General features: G+C 46.2%; 1 protein-coding gene across 2 annotated transcripts in view; it reads right to left on the bottom strand.

The window, feature by feature from the left end:
* The window catches only part of Itga9 (integrin subunit alpha 9), a 301616-nt gene that overhangs the window by 94290 nt on the left and 192276 nt on the right, over window positions 1-15050 (bottom strand). For both annotated transcript variants that reach the window (XM_076577318.1, XM_042282053.2), the window contains one exon: window positions 8373-8523. In XM_076577318.1, coding sequence (XP_076433433.1) covers window positions 8373-8523 — 151 coding nt within the window. The remainder of the gene's footprint in view (window positions 1-8372; window positions 8524-15050) is intronic.

Genomic DNA, 15050 nt, shown 5'->3' with positions numbered 1-15050 from the left:
TGTGGGTACTGGGAACTTAACTTATGTCCTCTGCAAGAAGAGCAACCACTCTAAACCACTGATCCACCTCCAGTCTCCTCACTTCCAACCGAGTGTGTGTGATGCGTATGCATGGTGTGATGTGGTCAGAAGACAATTTTGTGGCATCTGGTCTCTCCTTCCACCATTATCCGGGCCCTGGAGATCCAAATCAGGTCATCAGGCTTGCTCAGCTAGTGAGCCATCTGAGCCCTCTCCCAGACCTGTTTTTAATGTCTTATTTATCTTTTAAGTTGTCTTTTGTCTTAGCTTAGCAGTTTGCTTTCATGGCTGGGGCTCTCTCTCTCTCTTTTTTTAAGGTACTTGGTTGTCTGGTAAAAAAAGATTTAAGATTCAGAAGAAATGGGTAAATACTGCTCCACATCTAGTTGAAGGTGGGATCCTAGAGTTTTGATGCTTACTTCTTAAATCCCTCTCACAGATCTGCTGTGGCACGATGGTGGAAAACATTCTTAATTGAGCCTTGTCAAAGTTACAGCTTTACTGACGTTTCTCAGGCTGGACTGGAGCCTCCCGTTCAAACGCCATGAATGTACAAACGAAGCTTTTCATGCCAACGAAAGCTGAGCTCTGCCTTGGAACACAGACCACACTGTGATTGAAGTGGACATCTGGGGTTCTCCATCATTTCCCGGTGCCCACGGCCACCAGAAGGGCCAGCAGTCTCCGGGACCTTCAGTCCAGGCTATGTCTATGGTGCCAGCACTCAGGCAGGCAGGACTGACTACCGGTAACAGGTACCAGTTAGGGTTACAGTCCTGGTGCTCTCCTCCACCTCCTCTCAGCCCATGATAGATAAAGGGCAGGGTCTTCAGAAGTAACCCAAACAGGGTAAGAGCGGCACCTGGACCAGGGCCAGGGGAGGAGCGCTGCTTGGCATTATGCAGGAAGTTCAAGGTAAAGTCACCAAGGGGCTCAGGGCACAGGATTAAAGACAGGAAGGGGGCGGGAAAGACTTATTATTTTCTAAGTATTGATTTCCCCCGAAGGGCTCTCTTACAAGGGTTAGCAGTGAGTTCATTCATCATCTTAATGGCCAGCCCAGGATGACTATAAACATCTGAGGGCTGCATTTTACTGGGGGCTACTATTAACTTGATAAGAGACACCGGAGACAGTGGAGCACAACAGCAATCAGCAGATTCTGCGGCCAGGGAGCAGCAGAGGGAAGGAAAGCCATCTGTACTTTCTTACATAGCGACGGATGGGGTGCACTTCTGCCCCAGCAATGCCCGACTCCTCAGCTCCGATGACACGTCTTGCTTTGTTCACAGGCACAGACACACAGGTTCCCACACTGAACCTTCCGCCCACAGAAGGGTCAGGTACCTCCTCAAATATAAAGCTATGCAAACACATTAAGTTTCCAAATCCTCCCTCAGTTCAGATTAGAAAGCTGATAGGTTTTTATCATCTGGCGCCGTCTTGAGTCGCTTGCCTTGAAAGTGAGAAGAGAGATTCCTGAGAGAAACAGAACACCCATTCCGTGGTGGAGGGTAGATATTACTGGGAAGACTCGCTTTACAATCAAAACAAACTCACCCGTCCTGATGCCACTTGTCATAAAAGCGTAAGCTGACCCGGTAGTTAATGAAGACTCCAAAGCCCAGCCTGACTGGAAATTCAAACCATTCACTTCTCAGAAACATCAAAAATGAATTTCCTTGATATACTACCATGCACCTCCTTAGATGCCCCTCCTTAGGCCTTGTCATGGGAGGAGTAAAAGGACCCAGGGGCCATCCCCTCACCTCAGTCTCTCAAGGTGATTAGATGAATCAGTAAGTAACTACACAACCAAACTCAGTGACTGATGACAATGGATTGCCAACTAAGCTCTAGGCAGCTTGGCTGTGCTCTGCAAGTGTGATGGGTGAGGCCTGGCTCTCCCACAAGAGCCCATGACCACCGTTTCTTCCTCATGCCTCGGCCTTCCGACACTCCCATTACTGAATCCTATCTTCCCATTTCTCTGGCCTGACAGCACTTCCTGTAAGATGTCAACGAGGTTGCCTAGCATCGTGGGAGTATTGTGCTGCATATCATTAGCCCAGTAAAAGACCCAAGTTTAAACCTGGAAGCACAGTTTCTGCTAAAAGTGTATGGCCTTTGCGCCATCACAAAGTTGGAGAAATCGCAAGCTGAACTGTCATAAGGTGGGGACCAACAGGACACCAAGTAACTGATGATCTGTATTATGTGCTCGCATATGTTGGGAGTCAGGGGTCTACCACAGTTGGGACACATTATATACACATGCTTGACATAGGCCCCACTCAATCCTTAACACACACCAGCATTACGGTGCAAGAAATTGTTACCCTGGACCCAGGGTCACACTGATCACCAGAGAAAGAGCTGCAACTTCTGTCTGCACCTGCCAATCCCCAGCGCTCACTTTTCCCCACGTCACACTTTACACTGTAAATGCAAACAATACAAACTCCAGCTCAGCTTCTGCTATCACTCCAAAGCACAGATCTCAGCCTAAAAGTCATTAGCTTTAAAAATGACATGGATGCTACATTTGGGTTGACTTTTCCATTCCCTTCCATCCCCTACACACACACACACACACACACACACACACACACACACACACACACACACACACACACAGAGCCTCCAAATGCTAATATATTTGGCTAGTTAGTCTGTTGCCAAGGGGAGAATGTGAGATGCACCCAGGATGTGTAAAAGGTTTGACCAGTAATGCAGTCACAAGACAGACAAGCAGGTTAGGGCACAGAACTAGAGCATATGAGGAATAGATAGGCTAGAAGTCTAGACCAGTGGCCTACAGGCTGGATATGATCAGGGGACATGTTTTGTTTGGCTTATACGACACTCAGAAAACATTTTAATTAGCTGCCAAAGTAACATAAAAATGAAGTTCTGGTTTTTATTGAAAAATAAAATCTGGCAGCACTAGTTAACACTCCCACTTCAATTACTGGGCTACTGAAGTGGCTGACCCATGGGTGACATTGGAACCCTCCATCTTCCACAGAATCTACCATATTCTTTTCCACACCTGGACACTGTCACCTATTCTCACACCTGCCTTGCCCAATTCCTGGAACTGTGAAGTGTTCTTTCAGCAGAACTCTAACTTACAACTTCCAGGAGCTTAGGAAGTGAGATGCTTGTGGGCAGGTGCCAAGCAGGACTCGCATCTGTCAGAGTGCCTCACTGATTTCCCCTGCCAGACCTAGACCTCTGCATCTGAGGGCACCGTTTTCAGAACCAAAGAGGTCATGCTGGCGTGCACATGGTAGTTCTGATGTGCTGGGGAGTGGCCTCCCAGGGGGTCTGCACCCTAATCCGTAGACCAATGAGTCTCAACCTTCTTATGTTGAGACCCTTTAATACAGTTTCTCATGTTGTGGTGACCCCCAACCATAAAGTATTTTCATTGCTACTTCATAACTGTAATTTTATGTTATGAATCATAATGTAAATATCTGTGTTTTCTGATGGTCTTAGGTGACCCCTGTGAAAGGATCGGTTGACCCCAAGGGGTCACGACTCACAGGTTGAGAACCACTGCCTTAGAGAGTATGAACTTCTGCCTTTTCATCCCTAGGGTATATTTACCTTTATACTGTTTCCAGAGTGGCAAGAGTAAGCCCATCCCGCACCCCAGTAGCTGACTGAACAGCCTACTTGCCTGCTGTGGATATTACTCTATATAAATAAAACACTGATGGCCAGTGACCAGGCAGGAAGTATAGGTGGGACAAAGAGAGAGGAGAATTGGGGAAACAGGAAGAAGGAGGAGAGACACTGCAACCATTGCCATGACCAGCAGCATGTGAAGTCACCGGTAAGCCACGAGTCATGTGGCAAGGTATAGATTTGTAGAAATGGATTAATTTAAGATAAAAGAACAGTTAGCAAGAAGCCTGCCACGGCCATACACTTTGTAAGCAATATAAGTCTCTGTGTTTACTTGGTCGGGTCTGAGCGGCTGTGGGACTGGCGGGTGACAAAGATTTGTCCTGACTGTGGGCCAGGCAGAAAAACTCTAGCTACACTTGTCCTTTCTTCTCTTTCATCTTTCAAATATTATTGAAAAATAAAATTTTTTTAGACCAGCGTCCTCAGCTCCTTGCCTCCAGGTTGGCATCTGGGAGACACAAAGCAAGATGGCATCTCACAGTTTGAAAGCCTTGAGTGCCATGGTCTGCATCAGTCATTCTGTAGCTGTGATAGAAAAGCTATGGCTGCAAGCAACGGAAGGAAGGAAGGGTTAATTCTGATGTATGGTTCCAGAGGGCGCGAGTCCGTCATGGCGGGGAAGGTTTGATAACAGGAAGCAGGAGCAGGAAGCTGGCTGATCACATTTTCATCCACACACAAGAAGCAGAGGAAATAAATAGGAAATGGGATAACATCTCGCCTTCAGTGACACACTTTCTTCACCAAGGCTGTACTTCCTAAAGGTCCCATGACCTCCCCAAAGACCACCACCCACTGAGGACCAAGTGTTCAAGTCTCTGGGCCTTATGGAAGACTTTTCTTATTCAAACTACCACATGGTTAGAAGATGGAATGTCCTCCCTAGATTGTGTTGAAAGACTGGTACCTAGCTGGTGACTATTTAATTTGGAGGTGGGGCTTAGCTTAAGGAAGACGTTCATGAGGGAGTGTGCCTTTGTAGGTGACACCGGTCCCCTCTCACTTCCTAACTCTCTGCTTCTCATCTGTCACGAGGGTGGACAACTTCCTATGCCACATGCTCCTGCTGCCATAATGTTCAGCCCAAGTCCATGGAAACAAACAACCATGGACTGCGAGCCAAAATAAAGAATTCCTCCCTTCACGCTGTGATCTTAGGAATTTGGTCACAATGACTGGCAACTAACACAGGAAGCCCGTCTTTGCCATTTGCCTTTTCTCTTGGTAGAGCGACCTCTGTAATTTCATGGCCAATGGCCGCTACCCTCAGTGCCCAAACTCGGACTGGGAACGGTCTTGCACCTAAATGAAAGTTTGTTCTTTCAGACTCTGTCTGTTTCCATTGTGTTCTGGAATGCATCAGTCATGAAGATGCACACGTGAGCCAGGGCCCTTCTTTGAATTCAAGACTCATTTATTCTCCCCACAGCTCACCATCACAAGAGGCACTGAGTGGGCAGGCGTTCTGACAAGCTTAGGGCACTAGGAGGCAAGTGTTCAACTGTGCTGGTGTCAACCTGCCATCCTGAGTGCTCCTTGCTCTCTGCTCCACAGGCCAGCCCTCTTCCCATCATGCCTCTGAGTCCTCCACTCCACAGGCCAGCCCTCTTCCCATCATGCCTCTGAGTCCTCCACTCCACAGGCCAGCCCTCTTCCCATCATGCCTCTGAGTCCTCCACTCCACAGGCCAGCCCTCTTCCCATCATGCCGGGCCCACTCCCTGTCAACCCGGCTCACAGCACATTTTTCTGCACCAACCATAAGCCCTTATCCAAGGATTCTGCCAACATGAGACTAACTGTCACAGTAATGATTGGCTCTACCTTGGCACAAAACTGGGCCTCACAGCAACTTCTCAGCATATCAGTATGGCAGTTAGTATCTTGTATCTTAACTATTAATTATCTTAATTATTTGATGACATGCCCCAGTAGGCTGGGAGCACCCTGGGAGCAGGGGTATGCCTTATTCCTATCTGTTACCCCTAGTGACTGGTACAGTCTTTGGCATTTAATAGGTACTTAGTAACTGCTATCCAAACAAGTCCCATGCAGCCAGGTAAGAAGCCTAAATAGATTTCACGAGCTGAGATTTGGGGCAATATTCATTGATAGATGATGGAAGGAATGACCCTTGTAATAGTAGCCTCAGTCATGAACGAGGACTGATTCAAGTGTGTAAACAGGCATCATGAGCTATGAGTCTGGGAAAGGGGGTACCCAGGAAGGACTGGGCTCAGGATGGCCTTGTGGGAACAGCTGAGGAGTCTTAATGCCATCCTGAAGATTGTGAGGCAGAAGGAGGGACAAAAATCTAGCTTATTCTTAAAATGGTCCTGTTATAGCTGAGATCAAAGGCTTATTTAAAAAAATTTTAAAGATTTTATTTTGTACATGTGGGCATTTTATCTTGCACCACATGCATGCCTGGTGCCCACAGAGACCAGAAAAGGGCAACAGATTGTCTAGGACTGGAATTACAGATGGTTGTGAGCCACTATGGGTGTATTAGGAATTGAATTCGGGTCCTCTGGAGGAGCAGCCAGTGCTCTTAACTGCTGAGCCATCTCTCCAGCCCCAGAAGGCTCACTTTTAATTAATCTTCTGAATTATGTATCTACTGTGGTGGTGATTGTTCTATGCTTATGTTTAACTGAAATGAAGTATCTGTAAAATTGTTTTTGTTTCAGCCCCTATATTTTATTTTATGGGTATGTGTGCACATCTGAGTGCTGTGTATGTATATATGATCCAGGGGAGGCCAGATGAGGGATCCCCTGGACCTGGAGTTCCAGTGGTTGTGAGCCACCGTGAGGGTGTTTTGTAACAGCCGTAAGTGTCTTGATAGCTGAGCCATCTCTCCAGGCCTGTTTATTTCAGCCAGTGTTTACTTGTCACTACTGTATTGTTTCACTGGACAGGAAGTAGGGGGATAGCATTGGGAGGCTCGTGTGCCCATTTCTGAACTCCTCTTTTTGTCCACAGTGAGTGACAGAAACTGGCTCCTCACCCTTGAGAGGAATGGAGCTAAGGTGTGTTACCTCAGGTTCTCGGAGCTCTGCAGAGACCAAGCCCATGTGGTCCCTGCTCTTCCAAACGTTCCTCTTTCTTCCTTTCTCTCTGTCTTAGCTCCTCCCTCCACACAACACCTCATGAGGTTACTATCTAGGCAAAGGGGAATGTTCTGGACGACTTACTTTTTTTTCTGATAATAATCTTTTAAATTTTATTTCATCGTGAATTAGGTTTTTCTTGGTTTTATGTTTTAGAATCTTTTTGGTAAGATTCATACAGAGCCTAGTAAAGTCCATGTGTTGTCCATGTGGTGGAGGGGGTGAGCTCCCTTGGCTGCCCATCACTACCTACCTCAGTGCAGTTAGACCTGAGCCAGACCATTTCTATCCCAACTGAACCTTGAAGAATGATTGTCATGGGGGGGCGCATCTTTGTTTCTGTCACCGTGGCCATCTGCTTTTCTGGTTGGTTCATAGAGCTACAGGGTGTCTCTATACCTTTCCCTACTCTCACAATAATGCTTACAACATCATGAGGAGCCATGATATCTTGTCAGCGTTCTGCCAGAATGAAAGCTAAGAATCTCTAGGCCAAAGGTTTTCTAGGTTACCGGGACTCAATGGTAAAGGAGTCAACCTGATTCACCCTCATTGTCACCACGACCAGCTATGGTAGCTATTGACTCATTCCTGTGGCCTCTTCAAGTACACTGCCCTCAAGTGACCACAGCTTTTGTCTAGAACTGATGGGTGACTAACTCATCAACACTGTCTTTCACAACTTCAATGGGCAGTGCAAATGCCTGAACAGAAGGCCGCCTACGTGCTCAAATGTGTACCTCAGGGTGCCATGAGCTGAGGACCAGGGGGAAGTTCCTCATGAAGTGATTCAGGTTCCATGTGAACACCATCTCCCTGAGGCCAATGCCACCAACAGAGAAAAGCTGCAAACATCCAAAAATCTGCTGCCAGAGTAACTGGGTAGAATGGGGTCTCCTGCCCAGGCCTGCTCCTCCTTTCTCACAGGGGTGAGTGCCCTGAGGGACATAGGGGAGGGAGAAAGCAACAACCCCCCCTTTCTTTTGGAACCACATTCTGTGAACTTCAACTCATTTGAGTGAGTGAATTGGCTCTACAAAAGCTCACTCGACTAATGGAAATCATCGAATTTCCTCAATTCCCTCAAATGTGGCAAGAATAAATATATAAATATGTCAAAGTATTAGCTGACACAGACTCCCATGTAACAGAGAGCATGGAATGTATTATTAGTGATCATAATCATGACAAGCAGGAATCCATCCATACATATTTTCACAACTACTGACACAAAACTGAAATTTTATAGAATGTATATGTGCTGGAAATAACAGCTGTAGCTGCTCAGAGAGGGCCAGTCCACAAGAGAGAAGGGGCGGAGCACAACGTAAGATAGACGCTCTCTAGGGTATGTATTCATGGCTGATACCTGGGCCATACCAGCAGCCTGCTTAGTCCAGGATGAAAGTCGATTTCTAGTAATTCCAAGTTCCTTATAAAGGAGTGGCCTTTGTAGAATCATTGCATGACCCATGCTACAGAGCAAGTCAGCAGGTGTATTAGAAGGCAAATGTCTCCCTTTCAGGGGAGCTCTCCTTACCTTCTGCCACATGTTGATGAAGAAGAGTTCCCGAGAAACATTGAAGGATACGTTGGCATCATAGGCATCGTCCCCAAGGTTGGAGATGGAGATGTTTAGAGAGATATTCTTCACAGCCCCCAAAGCTAGGTATGGGGTTTTCTCATCAACACTGCCAAGAAAAAAAAAAAAAAAAACAGCAATTAGTATTCTTACACTGACAGTGATGTAACAGGGCGCCAGCAGGTAGTGTGGAGGTGTTGGGATGGGACGACAGCTCTCAGGAGCCCCATCCACTAGGCACATGGCCTCGGAGAACCAGCACCCATGGGTCTCTGGTGTTTTGTTTTTGTTTTTTGTTTTCCTTAGAACAAGGGCTTCTGTGCTTTTGAACTCACTGGACTGGCACATGGCTCACAAGAAACTCTGTACATCAGACTTGGAAAGCTTAAAAACATTTAGAAAGCTTTATGTGAAATTCATTCACTGAGTTCTTTTGAGCAGATGCTGTGTTTTTGTCCTCTTAGGTGTGATGTTTAGTGTTGACTGTCAGTGTGACGGAATCGTGAATTGCCTGGGAGATGGCCTCTGGGCATGCCTGTGTGGAGTGTGAACTGAGGTGGGAAGACACTTCCTCATGTGGGCAGAGCTCTCCCCTGGGCATGGATTGCAGACAATGAAACAGAGAGCTGAGTACTAGTGCTCATCTCTGCTTCTTAGTGCAGACACAATGAACCAATGCTCTTCAGTGCCTGCTATTGTGACTTCCTGCCATGACCCACTGTAACCTGGAAGTATAAGCCAAAATATACCGCTTCTCCCTCAAGCTTCTTTGGTTAGAGATTTTTATCCTAACAAGAGGAAAAGAAAGTTAGACCCTAGAAACAGTTGTATGTAACTTCAAGGAGATAGAAAATGCATATGCAAAGCAAATATACATAACCAGCTGGAGACACCTTGGAGGGAAGGAAGTACCTGATCTGGAGGAGTAGCTGCAATTTTGAATACAGTAGTCAGGGAAGCCTCCATGAGGAAGTGACCTCACTAGAGAACAGGATTTGCAGAATGGAGGGCTTCCCAAGAAGGGTCTCTGAGGTGGGCACAGAGCTGGCATGTTCAAGGAAGAGAAGGAGGCCACAGAGGATTGCCAGATCTGTAGGTCCTAGTGTATCGCCATCAAGACCTTGGTATAAATGTGTTACAGATGGAGCCCCTACCAGCTCTGAGCTGAGAAGTAATGGCTCTTGGGGTCCATGTCAGGAGGAGGCTCCTGCTGGATATGATGGAAAGAGTCTATGGAGCATGCTTGAGAGAAGTTGGGTGAGGTGTCTCCTGCAATAAGTCAGCTGGAAGAAGGGGAAAGGTCAGGCCAGGCAGGTGCTGCTGAAGTATGGAGAAGAGCCATGTTGGAGATGTTTCTAAGGTTGTGCCAACCTTGGATTTTTCTCCTGAGGAATTAGATGAGGGATGTTAGCAGATGAAGAGCCGATGGTGGCTCCAGGGCTTGGGGATTCAATAACTGCATTTGGGCTGCCATTTAGTGAGATAGGAGAGACTGTACATAGAGAAAGCTTAGCAGAGACAAAGCAGATGCCTGTTGCAGCTTATAGGAAACACAGAGACAGCCTGACACATGAGCTGGGAGTTGGAGGAGGCGGTTGGGTTGGAGATCTACACGTGGGATAAAGACGAAGGACACGAGAAAGTGAGTGTAGAAGAAAATGCGCTTTCTCATTTAGAACCTGAAGAGGAGACAGGTGCAGCTGTCTGGAGGAATGTCAGGTTTGTCCAGCATGGAAGTAGGTCCAAACAGCAGGAGGATTAGAACTGATGACTGAAATGAGTCACATAGAGCAGGGCTTCTTAGGCTTTCTCTACTTGTGAGTCTTTGTGACTCACTTAGTTTCATTCACATTGCTGTGATAAAATACCCCAATAAAGCAACCTACAGGACAAAGGGTTTATTTCAGATCACAATTTTAGTTTTCAATGTGGAAGAAAACTTAAAACACCTAACTACACCACCTCCTCAGTCAACAGCAGACAGAGAATAAATGCATGCTTGATTATTACTCAGCTCGGGTTCTCTCAACCCAGATAATGGTGCCACGCACAGTGGACTGGGTCTTCCCAATCAATGTAATCAAGACAATCCCCCATAGAGATGCCTACAGGCCAGCCTGATCTATACAAATCCTCACTTTCCTCCCAGATGATTCTACAGTATGTCATGTTGACAATGAAAACCAATCAATACAGTGTCTTAGAAGTTTTTACATGACCCTGGGTAAATAAGTGTATGAAACAAGTATACAGTTCAAACACTTATTGGAAACAAATCATAAATCTATTTTAAGATAATTCTTTGGTATACATATAAATTGAATATTTATTAAGGACTAAAGCAAGTTTGTATACAAATGACATGGGTATGACTATTTGTGTAGCACAACAATCCATGCACACACTAATTTGTGCTGCTTATATAATCATGGGTATGTGGCCAAAAACTGGACTTAGTGGGTCATGAAAAAGAGAACATGAAATTGGGAGGAGTTGGGGAGGTAGGGGTGTGTCTGGGAAGATTTAGAAAGAGGAGGGGGTAACTATGATCAAAATAAATTGTAAACATGTATGAAAGACTCAAAGGATAAAGATATTATTTAAAACAGATTTAAAATATACTCATTTGAGATATAATAAAGGGTAATGGTAGGAAATTATTAAAAGCCGTTGTTTTCTATAATTAAATCATTATGTTTCTATAAAAGCAGAAATCATGGTATGTACAGTAAAAAAGCTACAATCTGTAAGAGAGTGACCAGCTGCCCGGACGTTCAGGCAGCATTCTTTGGCACCATGGCATGACGGCACATTCAGTAGAGTCCAGAATGGTGGCACTACAGAGAAGTCAGGGGGAGCAATTGCCAGAGACACCTCAAATCTGCATTAAATCGTAGTTATCGTGAGTTCAGAAACCTATCACTACCAGGATTTTGCAATCCCACGTTCAGCTACAACAACCCCGTATTGGGTTGTGACCCACACTTGAAGCGTTGATGTACACAGAGGTCACTGGTGACCTTGTTATGAATTCCACGAGTGAGTCAGGGCAGAAAGCCTGACTGGAGTGAGAGGGGAGTCCTTGAGAACAGTGAGTACAGGTGGGTATCGGGAGGTGTTCCTTTCAGTAAAGTGGAATGGAGAAACAGGATAGAAGCCACCAGGGAAGCAGGCTGTGGAGATGATTTTTAAAGGATGGCAATTATAGTGCATTTGCACATGAATGGGAAAGATCCACTGGAGAAGGCACAATGAGTGAGCACGTGACAAGGGGCAGTTGCTGGCGGGGCCTGGCGAACACATGGAAAGGCTGGGGCCCAATGAGCCGAGCATGGCACAGCTGCTGAGTATGGGTAGAGAATTCAGGCTCCTTTGTACTTGGCATTGAAAGTGACTCAGAGTCAAAGACAGGGAGAAGAGAGAAGGGGAGGATGTTGGGTTGTGGCAATGGCAGGGAGAGCGGGGGAGTGAGTGGGCCAAGGATGGTAACGACGGGGATGGAGGCGGTAACAGAGATGAGTCCCGAAGGCGGTAACAGAGATGAGTACCAAGTCATGTAAGCTCTGGGCGAAATGAAGTCACTCCAGTGGGATGTGCAGAAGCCTCTGAGAGTCTGTGCAGTGGACAGTTGTTACTTTTGGCTGTTTGGCTCAGAGACTCTACGATAGATGTGAAAGGTACATCAACAGATAGGGAACAGGTAAAGCTGTGGGTACCTGAGTAAGCAGTCTTGTGATCTAAGGATGTTTGTTCAAGTGGCCTTACTTTGGTGATAATGCTCCCAACCACAGCTCTGAATTTTGAGGGTTTCACAAAGACATTATGGTCCTGTGATTATCTGAGGTGGCTGCAGAAGTTTTGAAGACCCAGAAGACGCTTGCCTTGTTTCCTGTTGAAGTTGGTTGCCCCCTCCAAGTGCCTTGGCAGCCTCATCTAAACCAGCTTGTATCTTTCCAATAAACTAGACTTAAATTAACTGGTATATGTTATGTGGTCTGCAGCAATTAACATAGCTAATACAGCATGCAAGAGAAGAGAACTATTCAAACACTCAACAGGCTACTATTCTTTGAAATATAGACTTTGGGGGAAGGAATCGCCATTATCCATCTCCGGAAAGAAGCCCCCTCTCTAGCGCGTCTGGCATGCCAACAAGAAAAACATGCTCAACAAGACATCTGATGGCCTTGCTTTGGAAGCGAGAGCTCCAGGGATCCAAACAAGATGTGAAAAATTAACTTAGAGAAGAGTTTTAAATTCTTGAATGGCCTCCAATGAATTAAGACCTTGACCCCAAGCTATTGTGGCAATGATTTATTATTGTTGGCCACTCTGGTTTTAAACAATTGATGGGTTATTTCTGTCCCCATTTGCTTTTGTAACATGAAAGGAAGACTCCTCAGACCTCGAATCATGAGACAGCATTCATCTAGCTTTATCAAGAGAAGGACCTGCACACGCTCTCACAGACGGCCAGTCACCTCAGAGTGACCAGTTTCTGTGGGATATTAAACAGAGAGACCACAGAGGTAGGCACAGCGCCACAGGCTAGAGAGCTGCCGCCTCTTGTCAGTGTCGTAGTTCACAAGACTAGTCTCTTTCTCCCATGTATAAATGCCAAGGAATCAGGCCAGGGACATCTGAACTTATGCCAGCCCCCACAACACGGGCCCCTGCCACTTAATCACACAGTAAGGTCACTCCTGGGTTTTCATGGTCAAGTGATTCCAGCTTGGCTCTGCAATTAAGGAAAGCCAGGCACCTTCCAGGGTAGAAGTGAACTGAAAACTTTTTAAAAGAGACCTCAAAGTTGTTTTCATTCTTTCTCTAAAGCTAAAACTCTATAACCAAAGCCGTAGGCTGCTGCTCGCTAAGTTATTCTTAGAAATGAAAGGAAAATAGAGTTTGCAGCATGGAGCCGGGTGCTGTCAAACAAGCCTTTCTGAAACTTCACAGGAACTGAAGAGTAACGCTTCCCGAGAGGAGGAAATCGAGAGGCAGAGAGCTCAGGAGGCTAGGTGGAAACTGAGGGCCTCCCATGTCTACCAAGCCTTCTCCTCTCCACTGTCACTCATGTCCTTTTGTCCCGTCTGCCATGGTGCCAGGAGTCCGTCTTGATGTTGTGTGAATAACCTATGTTCCTATTGTGAGCTCACCAGCCTCTTGAATTCTACTCAGTTCTACACTACCAAGGGGGCTACGTACTAATTTTTAAAATTTTAAAGAATTTTCATACATTTAAACAATTAAACATGATCATTTATACACCTAATTTCTCTTTTCAACTCCCCTACCCTCCTTCTCCCCCCCCCCTCTGATAATTCACCATTGCTGTGACAAAACACCGCAACCAAGGCAACTTATAAAAGAAGGCATTTAATTAGGGCTTGTAGTCCAAGAGGGTTGGAGTCCATAGCCATCATGGCTGGGAGCATGGCAGCAAGCAGGCAGGCATGGGACTAGAGCATTAGCTGAAATCTTATATCTAATCCACAGTCACAAGGAAGGAGAGGGAGAGAGATCACCTCACAGGCCAACCTCAGTGCAACACCTCCTCCCAATCCTTCCCAAACAGTTCCACCAACCGAGAACCCAACATTCAAATATATGACCCCATATGGCCATTTACATTCAAACCGCCACACCCATTAAGCCCACTTGGTGTTGTCTGTATGTGTAAGGTATGGGGCCAGTGATGTGAAACAAACTTCCAGACTTGCCATGGTTATGGTACTTATGACATCACACAAGCTGGGGTTACCTGTACAACATCACCAATCTGAACCAAATTCCAGCATAGGTGCCGGAGGTTCTCTCCAGGCCCCAGCCCTTAGTGAGGAGCTACTGGCAGTTGATAGCCAGCTCTGGGGGAGGGAGAATCATTGTGTTTGTATGCGTGGCTACTGGTAGATCTCACAGACTAATCTGGGACAAGGAACTGTTTCCGCCATCAGGGTCTAACAGCAGAGGACAGGAGCCCTTGTCTTGGATTGCCCATCACTGCACTCTGAGGGGCAGAACTGGTTCTGGCACCAGATTTCTAAGGGAATATGATTTCCTGACATATAATTAGGAAGATTGTTTTTCAACAAATGAGAACAGCAGTAACTGTCTCAAATGGAAACGTTGAGTGGGTCATTTAAATCTTCAGTGAGAATGTCAGAGGCTGGCCTCTCCCAACGTTCTATGAGCCCCACCATTGAATGGGCAAACAGACACCCCCAGCAATCCACGGCAGATCATCAGCTCAACCGTCACATTTCCCAGAAGGAGAAGCTGAGTCTAAGAGAGGACCCACTCAGCTGAGGTCACCCAGCCATGCCGGGTCTGAGTGGAGCTGGTGTCAAATGCCCTGAGCTCTCCACGCTGTGGCTCTCAGATAATAAACTCCATTAGGAAGGGCTCTGGCAAGAAAGGTTCTTTTAATGACATCTGAATAGAACAGGACTCTGAAGAACAGCTTCTAGACAGCCCTGCCAAGAGTTTCAAACAATTGTGCACAGTCTGTGCGCCAGACATTCCATGGGGGCTTGTTTATTAAAGAACAATTTTTCTAATTTTCAAGGAACTTTATCCTCTGATAAATTTTCCCATTAATTCTAATTTGCTTGTGCAGCCTTTTAAGTGGGCCACGTT

This window comes from Peromyscus maniculatus, chromosome 7 (genome assembly GCF_049852395.1).
Source record: "Peromyscus maniculatus bairdii isolate BWxNUB_F1_BW_parent chromosome 7, HU_Pman_BW_mat_3.1, whole genome shotgun sequence".
NCBI classification, from domain to species: domain Eukaryota; kingdom Metazoa; phylum Chordata; class Mammalia; order Rodentia; family Cricetidae; genus Peromyscus; species Peromyscus maniculatus.
The sequence above is the reverse complement of the archived record's forward strand: the minus strand, read 5'-3'. Positions and strand labels throughout refer to the sequence as shown.